The sequence below is a fragment of the Poecilia mexicana genome, unplaced genomic scaffold, assembly GCF_051168715.1.
Source record: "Poecilia mexicana isolate PSO_F unplaced genomic scaffold, ASM5116871v1 scaffold_2, whole genome shotgun sequence".
NCBI lineage: Eukaryota > Metazoa > Chordata > Actinopteri > Cyprinodontiformes > Poeciliidae > Poecilia > Poecilia mexicana.
Genome location: NW_028263371.1, coordinates 11965521 through 11988359, shown reverse-complemented (window position 1 = coordinate 11988359; position 22839 = coordinate 11965521). Strand labels below are relative to the sequence as shown.

Below are 22839 nucleotides of genomic sequence, written 5' to 3'. Positions count from 1 at the left end.
TTCCTCCACAGAGAGGATCTGCAGAGCTCAGAGGTTCCCACTGATCCGTCTGTCCAGCAGCACCAAACACAGCTGGACTCCATATTTCTGGTCTGTACATCGGTTCTGTTCAGTCTGTAGACCAGAGGACTGTCAGTCTGTCCAACATGGACCTGATGTTCAGATCTAGTCTGATATCTTCTCATTCTGTTCCAGCTGCTGGAGGAAAACATTGTCACATTCGTGAAGAACGAGCTGAAGAAGATCCAAAAGGTTCTGAGTCCAGATGACCCAGAATGCTCAGAGGGTCAGAGTGAGGATGAGGAGCAGAGGAGCAGCAGAGAGGCGGTGATGAAGATCACCCTGAACTTCCTGAGGAAGATGAAGCAGGAGGAGCTGGCTGACCGTCTGCAGAGCAGTAAGAGGATTTCTACAACAATTCTGCTGTTATGTTGAATAATTAAAACATGATTACATGAGAAAATGAATTCAACTGGAATCAAACAAGAGAAACGAACAAACACAGAAAATCTTAATCAAACAGTCACATGAGCTCAATGATGTTCTGGATTCAGCAGCTTTTTTATTTAAACATCACCTGTGGTGACTGATGTGCTGCTCATGAAATATAAACTTTGGGAACTTTATATTTACCGTAAAATACTGTAAAAAACCAACATGGCAGCAATGCACAAGATAAAAACCCATTTTAGTTTTAATTCCTGCACCCAGTACATAAAAATGTTCCATTCAGCTGCAGATGAAGAACCTTCAGAAACACACAGACAGCTACCAAATTCACCCTGTGATGCAGCAGCGCCAACATTGAGGGCCAGTAAATGATAAACTGCTGCTGATCTGCATGACATGAACTCTCCGACTGTCTACCGTCCATCTACATGCATCCAGACAGAAGAGGTGGCTAGAAGGTCTCCTTGTTGAACTGAGCTGCAGGCATTTGATGCAGATCAAGTTCAAAAGGTTCTTGCCAAGGTTTTTATACAGTTTTTCCTGTTTATCCCTAAACAAGCAACTATCAAAGTGTCTCTGAATCCTTCTGCTTAGGGCAGAACCTGGATTTCTACTGGAAGTCGGTTTGTAAAGAGTAAACAGGACAGTGGAGAGAACAGTTCCCTGGCTTGACCCAGTGCTGCGTAATATTGTGTCCCAGTTTGCTGTTTTCATTGGTCACTCTCCCCAGCTGCAGTGGCCTGTCCAGACCTTACAGTGTGTTGTCTCCATGCAGGGACTGGAGCTGGAAAATGTCAACGGAAACTCAAGTTAAACTTGAAGAAGAAGTTCCAGAGTCTCTCTGAAGGCGTCGCTGAACCTGGAAATCAAACCTTTCTGAACCAGATCTACACAGAGCTCCACATCACAGAGGGGTTAACTAGAGAGGTCAACCAGGAACATGAGGTCAGACGGATTGAAACAGCATCCAGGAAACAAGAAACAATCAGGAGAGAAGACATCTTTAAACCTGGAAGTGATCAACCAATCAGAACAGTGATGACCATGGGAGTGGCTGGCATTGGGAAAACACTGTTAACACAGAAGTTCACTCTGGACTGGGCTGAGGGCAGAACCAACCAGAACATCCAGTTCATATTTCCATTGACTTTCAGAGAGCTGAATGTACTGAAAGAAGAAAAGTTCAGCTTGGTGGAACTGATTCATCACTTCTTTGAAGATATTAAAGACGCAGGAATCCGCAGCTTTAAAAAGTTCCAGGTTCTGTTCATCTTTGACGGTCTGGATGAGAGTCGACTTCCTCTGGACTTTGATGATAATCTGATCCTGACTGATGCTACAGAGTCCAGCTCAGTGGATGTTCTGCTGACAAACCTCATCAGGGGGAAACTGCTTCCCTCTGCTCTCCTCTGGATAACCACACGACCTGCAGCAGCCAATCAGATCCCTGCTGAGTGCGTTGGCATGGTAACAGAGGTCAGAGGGTTCACTGACCCCCAGAAGGAGGAGTACTTCAGGAAGAGATTCAGAGGTGATGAAGAGAAGGCCAGCAGGATCATCTCCCACATCCAGAAATCCAAAAGTCTCCACATCATGTGTCACATCCCAGTTTTCTGCTGGATCACTGCTAAAGTTCTGGAGGATGTGATGAAGACCAGAGAGGGAGGAGAGCTGCCCAAGACCCTGACTGAGATGTACATAGAGTTCCTGCTGGTTCAGATCAAAATCAAGGAGGAAAAGTTTGATGGACGACGAAAGACGAAAAATATCTGGAGTCCAGAGAACAGGAAGCTGATTGAGTCTCTAGGAAGACTGGCTCTAGATCAGCTGCTGGAGGGAAACCTGGTATTCTATGACAAAGATCTTGATAAATGTGGCATCAACATCGAAGATGCTGCGTTGTTCTCAGGAGTTTTCACTGAGATGTTTAAAACGGAGAGAGGAACGCGCAACATCTCCGTCTACTCCTTTGTTCATCTGAGCATCCAGGAGTTTCTGGCTGGCGTCTACATGCTCCACTGCTTCACCAGCAGGAGGTCAGAGGTCATCAAGACGTTCCTGGGAGAAGAACACAATGAAACATCTCTAGATGACTTCATGAAGAAAGTCATGGAGAAATCCCTCAGCAGTGAAAATGGCCACCTGGACCTGTTTGTCCGCTTCCTTCATGGTCTCACTGTGGAGTCCAACCAGAGACTCTTAGAGGATCTGCTGGGTCAGACAGAGAACCGTCCAGAAACCATCCAGAGAATCATCACCAACCTGAAGAAGATGAACACCTATTTTATCTCTCCTGCCAGAAGCATCAACATCTTCTACTGTCTGGTGGAGATGAACGACGTCTCATTTTATCAGGAGATCCAACGGCTGCTGGATTCAGGGAAGCAGCTCTCAGAGACTGACTGTTCAGCTCTGGCCTTCATGCTGCAGATGTCAGAGGTTCTGGATGAGTTGGACCTGGAGAAGTACAACACATCATCAGATGGACGACAGAGACTGGTTCCAGCTGTGAGGAACTGCAGAAAGGCTCGGTGAGTCCAGATGTTTTCATTAATGCTGATTCAGCACTATTGTCCTCCTGTTTCTTCTTCTTTCTTCAAGTTGATTCTGGATGTTTTTGGCCTTTAGCTACTTCCTTCATCCTCTGGATGATTTCAGCCATTCAAACATCTAAACATTCAGTTCATCCAGGACAGCTGCAGCTTCTGGTTTTTACACATTTTGATCTTTTAAAAATATTTAACTTTTTATCAGTTTTCAGGTTGAAATGAATAGAAAACCCTGAACTCTAGAAAATGTCTATTTCCTCTCAGATTCAATCAGCCAGAGAGACTTTTTAAACTTTAAACTCTCTTCACTCGTTGAGCTGCTGCTCCATAATTCACCTTTTAGGATCTTTGACTGTTTTTATAAAATAATTGTTTAGGTTTGATGGAAAGTTGAACCATTAAAATAAACCGTTGCATTAATTATAAACTTTGTGAACAGTGTTGATCTTCTTCATCCCGTCATCATCCTCACCTCTTCCTCCTCCACTAGTTTCCTCTGAGTTTGTAACTGAGACCAAAATGTGGTGATTATTGTCTGGTTCCAGGAAAAGTCCTAGTTTCTGTCAGATCCTCCCAAAGCTCTGAGAACTCTGCTTCCAGAGCTGGAACCATTTTCCTCATCAACTCTTCATCTGCAGCCTTTGTTGAAGCTGTTAGCTGTCCTCCATGAAGACCTGCAGAGACATGAGCTTCAGCTCTTTAGACATCCCAGCCTCTTTAGTTCTGGAGAACTTTCACTGCTTCACCATGAAGATGCTGCTGGACCCAAACGCTCCGTCTCCTCCAGGGGTTTTGCTCTTCAGCTCTTTAGGAGTTTAGCAACAATTTCTTCTGACATCCAAACCTTTGTTCCTCTGAGACGATGGACAGACCACTGCAGAGACACGTGTCCCTCTTCCAGCCAGTTTGTCCCAGTTCCTCTCAGGTCAACAGAGGATGGTCCAGACCTGAAGGAGCAGCAGGACCGGTTCTGCTGCTGCTCTGCAGGACGACCAGAACAATCTGCAGCTTTTAGCTGAAGCAGGTTGACGACTGTCCACTTTCTACTTTGTTACAGCATCAAATCCAGCAGATGGACGGAGACACAACTGGGAGCATCATGTGTCTGGTCTGCTCCCAGTTTCCTCTGTGGCAGCATTTAATCATCTGCTGCTGGGAGCCACGTTTCTATAGAATATACTACTATTATTAATGATGAGGAGGATTCTAGATGCTGCAGCAGCAGATATGGGCTAAACAAACCCAGAGATGCCAGAGGTCCACAGCAGGCTGGACTTCCTGCTCTGCTCACTTCATTTATAACTCACTTCCTGCTTGGTGGAAGATCTCAAGGAGCCAAACGGTCTAGTCCAAGTCAGTGTGACTTGTCAGAGCTGTGAGCAGTTCCTCCTCCTCTCCATCATCTCCAGTAGTTTCCTTCATTCAGCTCAGTCAGCCTCTTCATCAGCTGCTGCAGCTCCTTTGAGGCTCTGATGCTGCAGAGAAACTGAACTTTCCTTCACAGATGATAGAAGATCTTCAACATCTGACTGAGCTGAAGGTCTGAGGACATGAAGCCTGGACCAGAACCAGAACCAGAACCTGGACTTTAGTCAGGAGCTGCACAGACTCTCTGTCGGGTCAAACTCAGTAAACTGAAGATCAGATGTTGATCAGATGATGACATCATGATGACATCACTGTTATCATATTTTATCTGTTTATGATCCAGATTGATTTCATTAGAACTGAATTTATTTCTTCTCTCATCACAGACTTGGTTCGATCCAAAAGGCTGAATGTGAAGTTTTGGCTTCAGCTCTGAAGTCCAACCCAGATCTGATTGAACTGGAAATAAGTCAGATCTACATAAATAAAGCTGGAGACTCTGATATGAAGAATGTGTCTGAGATCCTGCAGAGTTCAGTCAGTAAAGTGAAGAATCTGAGGTTTGTTTTCTCTATTTATACAATAAAATCATTCATTGATACTTTAATCCTTAGTTTAATTAATAATTTAGTCGTAATATTTAAAAATAATATTTTTAAATGTCAGATTCAAATTTCAAACAATTTTACCTTATAAATAAATAATTTTCTTATTTCAGACTTTGAGATCATTGAACTTTGTTTTTCAGTTTTTAAAATGTTTCTGATTGATGAACAAAATGAGTAAAATAATTCAAATGAAGTTAATTAACGATGGAGATGTTTCAGTTTGGTTGGTAAAGATTCAGATTGTTTTATTTCTGATTCTCATCTTTACATCCAGAATGAAATGTTTTCCTCCAGTCGAGCCACAAACACTGACCAGTTCAAATCATCATTAATGAAACATCTAAGAAGTGACTGATTGTAGAAAAGCAAATCTAGATGAGCTGAATGACAGTGAGGTTTGCAGCAGCAGCAGGTTCCTCACTTTGTCCTGAAGCTGTGGTTCTGTTGGGCCGGGTCAGAGAGGAACCGTCCTCTTCAGTCTGACAGCTGTCAGTCGGTTGGAGCCTCGTCTCTGTGATGAAGCTTCATCAGGTCACGTCTCCTTAGGAAATAATGGCCTCCATTGGCTTTCAGCAGCTTTAAGAAGAACCCAAGGCCATTCATGAATAAACTGAGTGGTTCTGATCCGGTTACCAAGTCGGGTCTCCAGCTGATGATCAGGAGCCAGCAGAAATAGCTCACCTCATCCAGGCTGCTGCTCAGAGAAAACTTTGAGTTTCTTTGTTGATCAAATGTTCTGGTTCTGCTGGTTTGGACTCTTTAAACCAGTTTGACTGGATCAGATGTTAGAATCAGTTCATCATGTTTCTTTTACATTCAGGGAAATTAATTTTCTACATTTTATTATTTATTTGTTCATATTTCAGTTTTAACTGCATCCTGTTGGCTTCAGCTCATCTTTTATTCTTTATTCAGATTGTGGTTCTGCAGTTTGTCAGAGACCAGCTGGACGTCTCTGTTCTCAGCTCTGAAGTCCAACCCGACCCATCTGACAGTACTGATCCTGTACAACACCAACCTGGGAGATTCTGGACTGAAGGAGCTCTGTGGTTTTCTACAGACTGAAGGCTGCAGAATGAAATCATTGGGGTTTGTAATTATATAATTATCAATGTTTCAGTGAATAATTATCTATAATTGATCATAAATCAAAGTTCATATCTTCTGTTCTAATAAATATTTTCTGAGTTTGTTCCTGGATCCAGAGTTTAATTTAGTCCCTCTGTGTAACTGAGTTGGACCTGCTGACCTGAGGTCAGAACAGGACAGCATTCGGACCCCCAGTGTGTAGAAATCCCCCTCATGTCAAGCAGGTCAAAGGTCATTCAACCCAGTCTAGAAAAGTGAATTCCTGGAATCTGACAGGAACAAATCAATAATCAATGATTGATGCTTCAACACTTTGATCAGATCCTGGAATGATTTTACTGACTAAAATCCTCCAACACAACATGACCCAGTACCAGGTTCTGGTTCTGGTTCTGAAGTCAGCAGGTCTTTATTGAAGCAGCAGCTTGTTGGCTTTAATATTCATGAGAATCTTTAACTGGTTCTGTTGGACTGGTTCACCTGCATCCTGTTGGCTTCAGCTCATCTTTTATTCTTTATTCAGGTTGATGAGCTGCAGATTGTCAAAGATCAGCTGTGATTTTCTGGCCTCAGCTCTGAAGTCCAACAGCCTCCATCTGACAGAACTGGACCTGGAAGGAAACAACCTGAAGGATTCAGATGTTCAGCAGCTGAAGCGTTTTGTAAAGACTTTACTGTAAGTAAATGTTTGTAGTGAGTCCAGCTGCTGTCAGCATATTGAACTAAACCCAGTTAGCATCAAAGCAAAGCTCCAGTGTTCCCAGTAAAGCTGCAGCTTCTCAGTGGGAGGAGAATGGTTCAGGCTTCCTGATTGGACACAGAGACAGCAATCAGCCAATCAGAGGAGCAGCAGCTTGCTGTGTTCCTGTGTTTGTGTTGGTGTGAAGATGAGTGTTGTTGCTGTGTCCATGTCTCCAGGACGTCCAGCTGGACTCCAGCGTCCAGCCGTCCAACATGTCTAGAGACAGTGGTCCTCATTCATCAAACTGTGGCAGCAGCAGATCTGATCTCAGATCTGCTTGTTCTCTCAGTTCAACAGGAAACAAGTGATCAGGTTCATCTTGGTCACAGCTCTGAGATCAGTCTGACTGCAGCCTGGAAACCATCTACTGGATGTGCTGCGTCACTGACTGCTGCTGGAGAGGCTGGAAACACTCACTGATCTGATCTCTCCTTCCTTCTTCTCTCTGCAGGTTCTGATCTCTGTAAAGTAGAGAACGGTCTCTGTGCCCTGCTGATCCTCAGAGGTTGAAGCTGCAGCAGTTTGAGTCTAAAGAGACTCTGACTGGATCATGATGATGACCTCTGACCTCCATGATTTTCCTCCTGTTTATTTTCTCATGTCTGTCATTTAGTGTCTGATATTGTTTGTCTCTTTGGATCAATAAAGATCCGATTCAAACTGGGCTCCATTTAGAGGCTTCATGGAGTTTTGATCTGAACTGGATTCAACTGGAAAGTTGATCTTTTTTCTCTGATTCATTTTCATCCTGGAACCAGAAATGGTCTGAGATGGAAACATGGGAATCATTTCAGTTCAGCTTTGAATCATAAAGACACTTCAAACCTCTTTTCTCTGCTGCTTCTTCTTCTGTTGACAGGAAAATGTTCCTCAAAGCTCCACAGATAAAAAGATGCTTTACTGGAAACTGCAGAGAAACTTCAGCTTCCATCACAGAAACCAGTTGAACCAGTTTAGAACTGGATGTCCCACAGGAACTCTGACCTTAGAGCAGTTTTCAGGAACGTCCAGCATTTATCTGGACATTATTTTAATATTCTGTATATATTGTTATTTTGTTATCGTCATTCTAAAAATCTTTAAATAATGAAGTTTTGCATCATATTCATTGATCATCAGCTTTAATATTCCTCAGCCTGTTTTGGTTTTTACTTTTTTAACTCCATGTTTCATGTTTTGAGTTTTCTAGAGAACTTTAGGACTCGATGTGTCACATCAGGCTCTTTACTGAGATTCACTGATTTATTCAGACCTCAGAGAATCACTGGGATAATGTGCTGATTGGTTCATGTTTTTATATTTCTTCTAACCTAATATGGATTATTTGGTTAATAAATATTTTAATAATGCTCTTTGTACAAATATAATAACTGCACCTTTTATTTTAATCCAGTCTATATTTAAGTTTTCATTTTTACTTTGTTTATTTAGGTTTACTAAATAATTTAGGTTTATTTAGTAACAACAGAAACTTCCTGTTCAGTTGATCTGAGCTTTTGAACTGATTTTGTGGTGAACCTTTTCCATGAACTGCTGAGATTCATGATTGGAAGACATTAATGCAATAAAGTCATTAAGTCTCAGTTAATAAATATTGAGGCAGTTTTATTTTACAGAACGTGTTGCATCAACCATTTTAAAACCTTTAGCTAACTTCAAATTATTTAAATTGTTAGCTAAAACTTTTAGCTCAAGTTTTCTAAATACCGTCAAATTTTTATTTAAATATTAGCTAAAACCTTTAGCTAATGTTCTCTAAATACCGTCAAAATGTTATTTCAATTGTTAGCTAAAACCTTTAGCTCAAGTTTTCTAAATACCGTCAAATTTTTATTTAAATTGTTAGCTAAAACCTTTAGCTAATGTTCTCTAAATACCGTCAAAATGGTATTTCAATTGTTAGCTAAAACCTTTAGCTAATATTCTCTAAATACGTCATATCGTTATTTAAATTGTTAGCTTAAACTTTTAGCTAATGTTATCTAAATACCGTCATATTATTTAAATTGTTAGCTAAAACTTTTAGCTAAGGTTTTCTAAATACTGTCAAATTTTTTATTTAAATATTAGCTGAAACATTTAGCTAATCTTCTCCAAATAATGCTGAAAGGTTAGCTATTCTACCTGTTACTTCTAACATCTGGTTAGCATTCCTTGAACACTAGCCAAAGTTTACCTAAACATTAGTTGAAAGCTTTAGCTAAGGTTCTCTAAATACGTCAAATTGTTATTTAAATTGTAAGCTAAAACCTTTAGCTAATGTTCTCTAAATACCATCAATTTGTTGTTTAAATTGTTAGCTTAAACTTTAAGCTAAGGTTCTCTTAATACCATCAAATTAATTAAATGTCAGCTAAAACTTTTAGCTAAGATTCTCTAAATACAGTCAAATTGTTATTTAAATGTTAGCTAAAAACTTTAGCTAATGTTCTCTAAATACCATCAAATTGTTATTTAAATTGTTAGCTTAAACTTTAAGCTAAGGTTCTCTAAATACGTCAAATTGTTATTTAAATTGTTAGCTAAAACCTTTAGCTAATGTTCTCTAAATGCAGTCAAATTGTTATTTAAATGTTAGCTGAAACCTTTAGCTAATGTTCTCTAAATTCCGTCATATCGTTATTTAAATTGTTAGCTTAAACTTTTAGCTAAGGTTCTCTAAAAACGTCAAGTTGTTATTTAAATTGTTTGCTAAAACCTTTAGCTAAGATTCTCTAAATACGTCAAATTGTTATTTAAATTGTTAGCTAAAACTTTTACCTAAGGTTTTATAAATAACGTCAAATTGTTATTTAAATGTTAGCTGAAACCTTTAGCTAATGTTTTCTAAATACTTCAAATTGTTATTTAAATTGTTAGCTAAAACTTCCAGCTAAGATTCTCTAAATACCGTCAATGTGTTATTTTAATGTTAGCTAAAACCTTTAGCTACTGTTCTCTAAATACCATCAAATTGTTATTTAAATTGTTAGCTTAAAATTTAAGCTAAGGTTCTCTAAATACCATCAAATTATTTAAATGTTAGCTAAAACCTTTAGCTAATGTTCTCTAAATAACATCAAATTGTTATTTAAATTGTTAGCTTAAACTTTAAGCTAAGGTTCCCTAAATACCATCAAATTGTTATTTAAATGTTAGCTAAAACTTTTACCTAAGGTTTTCTAAATACCGTCAAAATTTTTATTAAAATATTAGCTTAAACCTTTATATAATCTTCTCCAAATAATGCTGAAAGGTTAGTTATTCTGCCTGTTACTTCTAACATAGGGTTCGCATTCTCTGAACACTAGCCAAAGTTTACCTAAACTTTAGTTGAAAGCTTTAGCTAAGGTTCTCTAAATACCATCAAATTGTTATTCAAATGTTAGCTGAAACTTTTAGCTAAGATTCTCTAAATACCGTCAAATTGTTATTTTAATATTAGCTAAAACATTTAGCTAATGTTCTCTAAATACGTCAGATTGTTATTTAAATGTTAGCTAAAACATTTAGCTAATGTTCTCTAAATACGTCAAATTATTATTTAAATTGTTAGCTAAAACCTTTAGCTAATGTTATCTAAATACCGTCAAATTATCTAAATTGTTAGCTAAAACTTTTACCCAAGGTTTTATAAATAACGTCAAATTGTTATTTAAATGTTAGCTGAAACCTTTAGCTAATGTTCTCTAAATACCGTCACATTATTATTCAAATTGTTAGCTAAAACTTTTAGCTAAGGTTTTCTAAATACCGTCAAATTGTTATTTAATGACAATTTGGTATTTAGATTCTCTAAATACCGTCAAATTGTTATTTAAATTGTTAGCTTAAACTTTAAGCTAAGGTTCTCTAAATACCATCAAATTATTTAAATGTTAGCTAAACCATTTAGCTAATGTTCTCTAAATACGTCAAATTGTTATTTAAATTGTTAGCTTAAACTTTTAGCTAAGTTTCTCTAAATACGTCATATCGTTACTTAAATTGTTAGCTTAAGCTTTTAGCTAAGGTTCTCTAAATCCGTCAAATTGTTATTTAAAGAGTTAGCTAAAACTTTTAGCTAAGATTCTCTAAATACCGTCAAATTGTTATTTAAATGTTAGCTAAAACATTTAGCTAATGTTCTCTAAATACGTCAAATTGTTATTTAAATTGTTAGCTTAAACTTTTAGCTAAGTTTCTCTAAATACGTCATATCGTTACTTAAATTGTTAGCTTAAGCTTTTAGCTAAGGTTCTCTAAATCCGTCAAATTGTTATTTAAAGAGTTAGCTAAAACTTTTAGCTAAGATTCTCTAAATACCGTCAAATTGTTATTTAAATGTTAGCTAAAACATTTAGCTAATGTTCTCTAAATACTATCAAATTGTTATTTAAATAGTTAGCTTAAACTTTAAGCTAAGGTTCTCTAAATACCATCAAATTGTTATTTAAATGTTAGCTAAAACATTTAGCCAATGTTCTCTAAATACGTCAAATTGTTATTTAAATTGTTAGCTAAAACCTTTGGCTAAGGTTCTGTAAATACAGTCAAATTGTTATTTAAATGTTAGCTAAAACCTATAGCTAATGTTATCTAAATACTGTCAAATTCTTTAAATTGTTAGCTAAAACTTTTACCTAAGGTTTTATAAATAACGTCAAATTGTTATTTAAACGTTAGCTGAAACCTTTAGCCAATGTTCTCTAAATACCGTCACGTTATTATTTAAATTGTTAGCTAAAACTTTTAGCTAAAGTTTTCTAAATACCGTCAAATTTTTTATTTAAATATTAGCTGAAACCTTTAGCTAATCTTCTCCAAATAATGCTGAAATGTTAGCTATTCTACCTGTTACTTCTAACATCTGGTTAGCATTCTCTGAACACTAGCCAAAGTTTACCTAAACATTAGTTGAAAGCTTTAGCTAAGGTTCTCTAAATACCTTGAAATTGTTATTTAAAGTGTTAGCTAAAACCTTTAGCTAATGTTCTCTAAATACCATCAAATTGTTATTTAAAGTGTTAGCTAAAACCTTTAGCTAATGTTCTCTAAATACCATCAAATTATTTAAATTGTTAGCTAAAACCTTTAGCTAAGATTCTCTAAATACCGTCAAATTGTTATTTAAATGTTAGCTAAAACCTTTATCTAATTTTCTCTAAATACCATCAAATTGTTATTTAAATTGTTAGCTTAAACTTTAAGCTAAGGTTCTCTAAATATGTCAAATTGTTATTTAAATTGTTAGCTAAAACCTTTAGCTAAGATTCTCTGAATACCGTCAAATTGTTATTTAAATGTTAGCTGAAACCATTAGCTAATGTTCTCTAAATACGTGAAATTGTTATTTAAATTGTTAGCTAAAACTTTCATCTAAGATTCTCTAAATACCATCAAATTGTTATTTTAATGTTAGCTAAAACCTTTAGCTACTGTTCTCTAAATACCATCAAATTGTTATTTAAATTGTTAGCTTAAAATTTAAGCTAAGGTTCTCTAAATACCATCAAATTATTTAAATGTTAGCTAAAACCTTTAGCTAATGGTCTTTAAATACCGTCAAATTATTTAATTTGTTAGCTAAAACTTTTACCTAAGGTTTTATAAATAACGTCAAATTGTTATTTAAACGTTAGCTGAAACCTTTAGCCAATGTTCTCTAAATACGTCAAATTGTTATTTAAATTGTTAGCTAAAACCTTTAGCTAAGATTCTCTAAATACCGTCAAATTGTTATTTAAACGTTAGCTGAGACCTTTAGCTAATGTTATCTAAATACCATCACATCATTATTTAAATTGTTAGCTGAATCCTTTAGCTAATGTTCTCTAAATACCATCACATCATTATTTAAATTGTTAGCTAAAACCTTTAGCTAATGTTCTCTAAATACCGTCAAATTGTTATTTAAATGTTAGCTAAAACCTTTAGCTAATGTTCTGTAAATACCATCAAATGGTTGTTTAAATTGTTAGCATAAACTTTAAGCTAAGGTTCTCTTAATACCATCAAATTCATTAAATGTCAGCTAAAACTTTTTGCTAAGATTCTCTAAATACCGTCAAATTGTTATTTAAATGTTAGCTAAAACCTTTAGCTAATTGTCTCTAAATACCATCAAATTGTTATTTAAATTGTTATCTTAAACTTTAAGCTAAGATTCTCTAAATACGTCAAATTGTTATTTAAATTGTTAGCTAAACCATTTAGCTAATGTTCTCTAAATACGTCAAATTGTTATTTAAATTGTTAGCTTAAACTTTTAGCTAAGGTTCTCTAAATACGTCATATCGTTATTTAAATTGTTAGCTTAAACTTTTAGCTAAGGTTCTCTAAATACGTCAAATTGTTATTCAAAGTGTTAGCTAAAACGTTTAGCTAAGATTCTCTAAATACCGTCAAATTGTTATTTAAATGTTAGCTAAAACATTTAGCTAATGTTCTCTAAATACTATCAAATTATTTAAATTGTTAGCTTAAACTTTAAGCTAAGGTTCTCTAAGTACCATCAAATTGTTATTTAAATGTTAGCTAAAACATTTAGCTAATGTTCTCTAAATACGTCAAATTGTTATTTAAATTGTTAGCTAAAACCTTTGGCTAATGTTATCTAAATACCGTCAAATTATTTAAATTGTTAGCTAAAACTTTTACCTAAGGTTTTATAAATAACGTCAAATTGTTATTTAAACGTTAGCTGAAACCTTTAGCTAATGTTCTCTAAATACGTCAAATTGTTATTTAAATTGTTAGCTAACACTTTCAGCTAAGATTCTCTAAATACCGTCACGTTATTATTTAAATTGTTAGCTAAAACTTTTAGCTAAGGTTTTCTAAATACCGTCAAATTTTTTATTTAAATATTAGCTGAAACCTTTAGCTAATCTTCTCCAAATAATGCTGAAAGGTTAGCTATTCTACCTGTTACTTCTAACATCTGGTTAGCATTCTCTGAACACTAGCCAAAGTTTACCTAAACATTAGTTGAAAGCTTTAGCTAAGGTTCTCTAAATACCGTCAAATCGTTATTTAAAGTGTTAGCTAATACCTTTAGCTAATGTTCTCTAAATACCATCAAATTATTTAAATTGTTAGCTAAAACCTTTAGCTAAGATTATCTAAATACCGTCAAATTGTTATTTAAATGTTAGCTAAAACCTTTAGCTAATTTTCTCTAAATACCATCAAATTGTTATTTAAATTGTTAGCTTAAACTTTAAGCTAAGGTTCTCTAAATATGTCAAATTGTTATTTAAATTGTTAGCTAAAACCTTTAGCTAAGATTCTCTGAATACCGTCAAATTGTTATTTAAATGTTAGCTGAAACCTTTAGCTAATGTTCTCTAAATACGTCAAATTGTTATTTAAATTGTTAGCTAAAACTTTCATCTAAGAATCTCTAAATACCATCAAATTGTTATTTAAATTGTTAGCTTAAAATTTAAGCTAAGGTTCTCTAAATACCATCAAATTATTTAAATGTTAGCTAAAACCTTTAGCTAATGGTCTTTAAATACCGTCAAATTATTTAATTTGTTAGCTAAAACTTTTACCTAAGGTTTTATAAATAACGTCAAATTGTTATTTAAACGTTAGCTGAAACCTTTAGCCAATGTTCTCTAAATACCGTCACGTTATTATTTAAATTGTTAGCTAAAACTTTTAGCTAAGGTTTTCTAAATACCGTCAAATTTTTTATTTACATATTAGCTGAAACCTTTAGCTAATCTTCTCCAAATAATGCTGAAAGGTTAGCTATTCTACCTGTTAGTTCTAACATCTGGTTAGCATTCTCTGAACACTAGCCAAAGTTTACCTAAACATTAGTTGAAAGCTTTAGCTAAGGTTCTCTAAATACCGTCAAATTGTTATTTAAAGTGTTAGCTAAAACCTTTAGCTAATGTTCTCTAAATACCATCAAATTGTTATTTAAAGTGTTAGCTAAAACCTTTAGCTAATGTTCTCTAAATACCGTCAAATAATTTATATTTTTAGCTAAAACCTTTAGCTAATGTTCTCTAAATACGTCAAATTGTTATTTAAATTGTTAGCTAAAACCTTTAGCTAAGATTCTCTAAATACCGTCAAATTGTTATTTAAACGTTAGCTGAGACCTTTAGCTAATGTTATCTAAATACCATCACATCATTATTTAAATTGTTAGCTGAATCTTTTAGCTAATGTTCTCTAAATACCATCACATCATTATTTAAATTGTTAGCTTAAACTTTTAGCTAAGGTTCTCTTAATACCATCAAATTCATTAAATGTCAGCTAAAACTTTTTGCTAAGATTCTCTAAATACCGTCAAATTGTTATTTAAATGTTAGCTAAAACCTATTTAGCTAACCTATTTAAATTGTTAGCATAAACTTTAAGCTAAGGTTCTCTTAATACCATCAAATTCATTAAATGTCAGCTAAAACTTTTTGCTAGGATTCTCTAAATACCGTCAAATTGTTATTTAAATGTTAGCTAAAACCTTTAGCTAATTTTCTCTAAATACCATCAAATTGTTATTTAAATTGTTAGCTTAAACTTTAAGCTAAGATTCTCTAAATACGTCAAATTGTTATTTAAATTGTTAGCTAAAACATTTAGCTAATGTTCTCTAAATACGTCAAATTGTTATTTAAATTGTTAGCTTAAACTTTTAGCTAAGGTTCTCTAAATACGTCATATCGTTATTTAAATTGTTAGCTTAAACTTTTAGCTAAGATTCTCTAAATACCGTCAAATTGTTATTTAAATGTTAGCTAAAACATTTAGCTAATGTTCTCTAAATACTATCAAATTATTTAAATTGTTAGCTTAAACTTTAAGCTAAGGTTCTCTAAGTACCATCAAATTGTTATTTAAATGTTAGCTAAAACATTTAGCTAATGTTCTCTAAATACGTCAAATTGTTATTTAAATTGTTAGCTAAAACCTTTGGCTAATGTTATCTAAATACCGTCAAATTATTTAAATTGTTAGCTAAAACTTTTACCTAAGGTTTTATAAATAACGTCAAATTGTTATTTAAACGTTAGCTGAAACCTTTAGCTAATGTTCTCTAAATACGTCAAATTGTTATTTAAATTGTTAGCTAACACTTTCAGCTAAGATTCTCTAAATACCGTCACGTTATTATTTAAATTGTTAGCTAAAACTTTTAGCTAAGGTTTTCTAAATACCGTCAAATTTTTTATTTAAATATTAGCTGAAACCTTTAGCTAATCTTCTCCAAATAATGCTGAAAGGTTAGCTATTCTACCTGTTACTTCTAACATCTGGTTAGCATTCTCTGAACACTAGCCAAAGTTTACCTAAACATTAGTTGAAAGCTTTAGCTAAGGTTCTCTAAATACCGTCAAATTGTTATTTAAAGTGTTAGCTAATACCTTTAGCTAATGTTCTCTAAATACCGTCAAATTATTTAAATTGTTAGCTAAAACCTTTAGCTAATGTTCTCTAAATACCGTCAAATTGTTATTTCAATGTTAGCTAAAACCTTTAGCTAATGTTATCTAAATACCGTCAAATTATTTAAATTGTTAGCTAAAACCTTTAGCTAATGTTCTCTAAATACCGTCAAATTGTTATTTTAATGTTAGCTAAAACCTTTAGCTAATGTTCTCTAAATACCGTCAAATTGTTATTTTAATGTTAGCTAAAACCTTTAGCTAATGTTCTCTAATGTTCTCTTTAACAGGACATGAGAAAAAACTTAGAGCACGGCAGACAGGTGTGACCTCTGACATCACAGCCTGTGATGTCCTCAACTATGCGAAGTCCTAGATAGAACTGATCTTTGGTCCTACAGCCTCTGATGTCGTAAAGTATGCGAAATCCCTAGAATATGTGAGACATTCCTTCTGACAATAGCTTACACTGCATTATTTGGTGTTAGACAACAGACTTATAGCTAGTTAAGAGGGGCTGACCTCTGACCCTGCAACCGTTGATGACTGTCTCAGGCAATTGTTCTGAAGGAAAACAACAGTTTAACTGTTTTACTCCAATATTTATGTGTAACACCTGCTAGTGTGATACATTTCAGTAAAAGTTCCTCATCGGTAACTGTATTTCTTAAGGATATGTGTCAGGTACTAAACAGGCCTACATGAGGCTACTCAAATTTTACTTTTAGCTTTCTGCAGTTAAAGTGAAAGACAAACTCTAACATCGATCCCTTTCCAGAATTTGTCCTCACATCATTGTGAATGCTACTTTGCTTCAGTCTTTTTTTTCTGTTGTTGAATCAATACTGATCTTCTCAGTGCTTCATGGTTTCTCCAAAATAGTAAAGGTTGGTACATTTGAAACTCACAGATTTTTTTTATGCAACACTTGCTAGTGTGACACATTTCAGTAAAAGTTCCTCATCTGTAAATGTATTTCTTAAGAATATGTGACAGCGACTAAACAGGCCCAGGTGAGGCTGCTGCTCATATTTATCTTTCAGTTTTCCCCAAAGTTTAAAGTTTTTTTACACTGTACAACCACACTCCAAGAGTTGCTCCAACATGGTAAATTGTTTTGTTACCTTTAAAATTATCTACAGCTTTTGTCTCTGACTTATACGCTGTTTGCTTTTGTTGGCCCTAATGATTCTTTTACTCCATCCGTTATCTTACATGCTTAAGTGCTCTAACAAAATATAGTTCACCTGTAGTTGTTAAGGTTCCATTACTAAAAAATTATAAATTATCAATGTGAACCGTCAGTCTTAAAATATTTAGTAAAATTTCTATTTATTTAGATTTGATGTTTTGATGTGAGCACTTGGATTTCTATCGATTTATTGAATGATGCTCTATGTAAATATTTATCAAACTGAATGATCATTCAGGATTTATATAGCTTTTTGCTTTTCTTTCAATGTTTGTTGCACAAATTCAAACATATGCAGGCTATCGACCAACAATTCAATCAGTGAATCTTTGCTTTTTTCTCAAGTAGCCCCTCTCACGGAGACTTACTTACATCTTCTGACACCTGGCCCAACTTATACTAACATTAACCAACTTAGCTGTTGGTACACTTACCTAAAGAGTAAAACCTGCTCGCTACACAACCAAGCTCCATGAGTTGGTCACAACGTGGTAAATTGTTTTGTTTCCTTTAAAATTATCTACAGCTTTATTTTTCCCTTGGTCCTAATGATGCTACCTGTTCATTAATGTTCACTAACAGACAGGTCACCTCTGGTAACTGATAAGTGTATAAATGTGAAGCATCAGTCTGCGTTCAAGAAGATCACATCAGTCAGATTTCGTAAAATATCATGAAACTCCAAGGAATCAAAATTATAGTTCACAGAAAGGTAATCTATCCCTTTTAGGGAGCTTTGACTGTGAAAAGAATGAATGAAATATACTATGAAAAAATTCAATTTGCAGAATCCTGATAATAAAACTTCAATTGTGAACTGAATGATTAGATTGTATCTAGACACAAAAGAATCAACTGTTAATTAGTAACAATACTATGGAAATGACCACCAAGATCTGAACAAACAAGAAACTTGACTACCTCAAGAGATTTCACTCGTTGGAGAATGAACCGTCTGACTTTCTTTAGTCGACTAAATTTAATCTTACCACATTTTAGCTGTAGAGCAAACAGGTACTGAGTTTGAAGCGTGGATCAGATGCCTCCAGCCGTCTGCTAAAGCTAGACTCCGGCCTTCCTCACTGTAAAATAAAACATTCTGCTTTATTAAAGAGTTCAAGTGAACATCACTTCATTCTCAACAACTTGTTTGTACTCATCTTAAACAAGCGGCAGGAACTTTTGGATTTAGAAAAGAAAAAAAGATGCTTTATAAGTTAATCCATTTAAGTTGAGTCTGCAACAACTAGAATAAAATAAAAAGTGAACTATTTGAAAGTAGTGAGGATTTTGGGTGGTAAATGTTTAACATTTTAACATACACAGACATTACTCCATTTCTACTCAAGCAAACCAAAAGGTTTGGAACAGAACCGCTATGTCAAGTAACGACATGCAGTAAATACATTGCTGCAGCTGCTGCTGCTGCAGCTGCTGCTGCTGCCGCAGCTGCTGCTGCTGCTGCCGCTGCTGGCAGAAAGTAAAATACATTTTGCATTGAATAATATTTTGGATGAGTTTAAGAATATTATTTGCCAAAATCACACAATGTAGCTACACTTGTCTTTTACATGTTGCAGTAATTGAATCTTTTGAGACAATTGGTTTGCATAAATTTAAGTAACTACAACCCATTTTCCTGCTCCACATACTTGGCTAGCAATTTTCCAGTTAGCTTCCCAGTCTGAACTTCTGCACAATGTCTCGATTCAGTCAAATCTTCTATCCTGTGTCTCCTGTACTTTGATATTCTACTACATCCACTCTGTGAAAGCTTTGCTTGCTGGTCTTCTTCATGCTTTGAATGCAGTATCTGGTTTCTCTTACTTTAACCCGCCCAACATGCAGCTGATTGGCTTGTTAGCCTTTCCATTCCCTCCCAGTGAGGCGGTGCTTCACAAAGCAAACTGTTTGTCAAACTGTTGATGTCCCTCAGAAGACATGGTGACTGAGTTTTAGACACTAGCAGCCAGGTCATACGGCTTTTTTACTAAACGGCAGTCCTAAAAGTATATATCTTTAAATTATGAATAAATACGTACAATTTCATAATTATTCGATCCAGCGGTTATAGAAGTTTGGTAATATTGTTGTTTCTTAATGTCAGTGTTTCTGCTACTAGACAGTAAGAAGACAAGGAATAGGGTTAAACGAGGATTTAGAAATAAAACTACAAAGATGATAGTTGTATTTACTGGGAGAAAGGCTATGACTAGTTATCAGGACAGAATGAGACCCGTAAAACTGTTGGGTCCATATGATCCAACCGGTCATCTGCTCCAACAATTTATTACCCTTTAGGAACTATGTCTGGACACAAGGAGCAGGAACATCACAACATCCTTATATCAAACACTTTTCATCCTTATATCAGCGATTTAAAACTATTTCTAATTTCTGATACCATACGGCAGGCTGCAAAGTTGTGCATGACTGTAAAAGTCAATTATTTTCTTCACCGATAGAAAAGTGCAATGTGTTTATTATGAGTAGGATTAACCGAGCTGAAGGAAAACAAAGGAGAAATAAATATTCAACGATACAGAACCGAATCAGCAAATATGAACTTATGAAACTATTGAAAACCTTCAAGAATCTTATGTTGTGTAAGAAAATAATTCTGAAACCGCACACATGAATTTCTTTATTTGACTGTTATCTCTAAAATATGTTACTTTTTATGTTGAACACCAGACATCTCACCTCTTTCCCACAGTTTTTCATTTAGTTCTGCGACTGCAGTGGATTTTATAGTCAGTGTTTAAAGCAGCACAGAGTCTGAACCGATGGAGGAAATTTACGTCAACATGGAACCTGTTGGACAAACTGCATCTAATCACACAGGTAAGAATAAAGTTACAGATAAATCTAGTATGTATCTAATTACATTTTGGTAAAGTTCAGGTTTTCGTTAAGGTCCGAACGGCTCCAAAGAGGCTCTGCCTCTGTGTGGCTTTGGGATTCCTGAATGTTTTACTTTTGGCTGAACTCATCGCCATCAGTGAACGCAGTGAGTCTTCTTCTAGTCATCTGAAAGATGAGTACATTTTAATAGAGTAAATTTCATGTTTCTGTAATAAAAAATGTCATCGGCTCTTCTGAAATCAAACTGACCAAATAACAAGGGTTTGAAAAGCATAAAGCTTGGTGACTCAAAGTGCTGCAGAGGTGAATCATTACACTGTGTTACGTGAGTTTGATTCATTTTGAGCATTGGATGCATTTGCAGCCATTTAGGTTAGCATGTCTTTAATATCTCCTCTTTTTCACACTATTTACCCAACAATTTATTGTTCAGTGTTACCTCAGTTTAAATTCTACAGCCATAACCAAAATCATAAAACAATTTTATAGGTCTTAAGTGAAAATTCGATGTGACTTCTATTTTTGCAAACATGCTTGTTGATGTTTTTTTCCAGCTCATGACATGACAGCAGATTTTTCTGACATTAGTAACTTTCTGACTGAGCAGAGCAGCGACAGCAAGTTTCCCTCCACAAACGCTAACTTCACTGAAACGACTCCACGAGATGAAGAGACTTCAAGGTTTGTCAAAACTTTAAAAAAATGTGGATCTCATTAAAATGTCTAAAACCTTTTCCCCTCTGAATTGTAGAGCATAACTAATAACTTTCCTTTTGTGGCTAAATGAATATAATGTAAATGAACAACATTTATTTTAATTTATTAAGTACTGTATAATTTGTGTGCTCTAAAAACAACAATGTAAAAGAAGCAAAACTTTGTTGTTTTTTTCTTACAGAACGAACAAACATCAATTGCTCCTTTTAATCCAGGGACTGCAGAAGAAGAAGAGAGGAGCAGATCCAGTAGAGATTTATGATTAGGATTTGTGTTTTGTGTGATATTATTTACCAACAATCATGTAGCTTATTAGTATGTTGTTACATAAAACCTAGAGATAAAATGTACACTTGTTGTGACTTATAAAGCAACAATTTTACCGGTTGTACTCTTTCTTGTTAAAACTCTGACGTGATAAACAAACGTTGGAGGATGGCTGGTTGTGGGGAGAATCGGTTCAGCATGAGGCTTTCTGATTGTGTCTTAATGTGACTTTTACTACAAGACTTTATGGAACTCCATTGGTGCCCAGTAGTAAAGAAACAAAGAAAGAAGGTAGCATACGTACATGTTGGTTCCCCTGAAGAAATGGATAAAATCAGTCATTACAGGGTAAAAGTAATTTGAAGAGGGGGAAGCATATAAACAAGTCAAGTCAATAACAAGTCAATGACTTGATGCAATCCACATTTTTAACTAGGATAACTTAACTTTTTTTTTACTGTCTTAAATAATACATTTAAATTGCTGCACTGTTAAGTAGAATGGAAATGACTTTTTTGTAAATTGTCTTAAGATTACCTATTGTAAATTAGTGTTATGTAAATCAAATTAATTGTATTATGAAAGGTTTCAATTTGCCCAACGGACTGGACTGAAGAAAAATGATGAGCAATGTTTTATAGGATGATGAAAGCAAAAATTGGTATTTTTTTGGTAACATGAAAAGTTCATTTTTGAGGTCAAACTAAAAATATGTACATTTCTTTCCAATACATTTTTCCACATACCATGGCCTGGTGTCTGAGCAGATGAAGGTCATCCCTATTGTCAGAAACCGTGATGTTAAGTTTGACTTACGAACCAATTTTCAAACACACTAGTCATAATATCCTGTTCGGCATAATTCACAGTACACAAAGTCTAAACAGTCTAAAAACAAGCATAAGAATCACCATAAAGTCATGACCTAAAAACGCTTGTGAAAACATTCTTGCTCCTGAATCTGGCTCAGGAAAATAAAGCTAGAGGAGCAAACTCTTCCTCCATTTAAATTTACATTTTAATAAATAAAACAATGTATACATAACCATTGTATTTCATTTGCCTGGTGTTCTTTGTTGGATCATTTTTGTAGCTTGATGTACTAGTACTAGTAATATCATGTAGTGCGATAGTGACAGAGAGCAACATCAAAGTTTGCAATAAGTTTTGCATTAAATCAATGGCAGGAAACTGAGTTGTCATTATGGTACTTTTATTTGAAGAACTTTTATTCCTTAGATAATAGTGCTGCAGGAGGAGGTTCTATATTTAGGACCTTGTAAATATATAATGTTGTATTTACCCCCATATTCCACCCTCATTTGTTTATTTTACATCAATGGGATGTTAAATGGGCAGGCTGTACACCGTGATGGAGATATTTGTGTCTTTAAAGACTTGTTCCAGGATCTTTGTAAAGTAAACATCTGATTTTCACTTTTGAGACGATGGCATCAAGCTGTACGCCAAGAGCGAGCGAGACATCGACTCACTGATCCACACCACCAGGATCTACAGCACTGACATCGGGATGTCATTCGGACTAGAGAAGTGTGGCCGGATGGTTACAAAGAGAGGGAAGGTCGTCCGCACAGAGGGGTCTCACTCCCAGAAGGAACAATAG

The 22839-nt window shown here is 35.0% G+C and overlaps 1 protein-coding gene and 1 long non-coding RNA gene across 3 annotated transcripts in view; both read left to right on the top strand.

Moving 5' to 3' along the window:
• LOC106912772 (NLR family CARD domain-containing protein 3-like) overlaps positions 1–22839 on the top strand; it is a 46310-nt gene that overhangs the window by 4410 nt on the left and 19061 nt on the right. Inside the window, exons 3-9 of one of the 2 annotated variants that reach the window (XM_088010826.1) lie at positions 12–90; positions 196–397; positions 1226–2981; positions 4754–4927; positions 5891–6064; positions 6588–6740; positions 7258–8398. In XM_088010826.1, the coding sequence (XP_087866952.1) occupies positions 12–90; positions 196–397; positions 1226–2981; positions 4754–4927; positions 5891–6064; positions 6588–6740; positions 7258–7264 (2545 nt within the window). In that variant the 3' untranslated portion in view covers positions 7265–8398. Of the gene's footprint in view, positions 1–11; positions 91–195; positions 398–1225; positions 2982–4753; positions 4928–5890; positions 6065–6587; positions 6741–7257; positions 8399–22839 lie in introns of those variants that run through there. The other variant, XM_088010831.1, reaches the window with a different exon arrangement.
• Positions 20296–20911, top strand: LOC148160431 (uncharacterized). The gene is made up of 2 exons (XR_015764863.1): positions 20296–20376; positions 20786–20911. It is a non-coding gene; the product is annotated as an uncharacterized LOC148160431 (long non-coding RNA).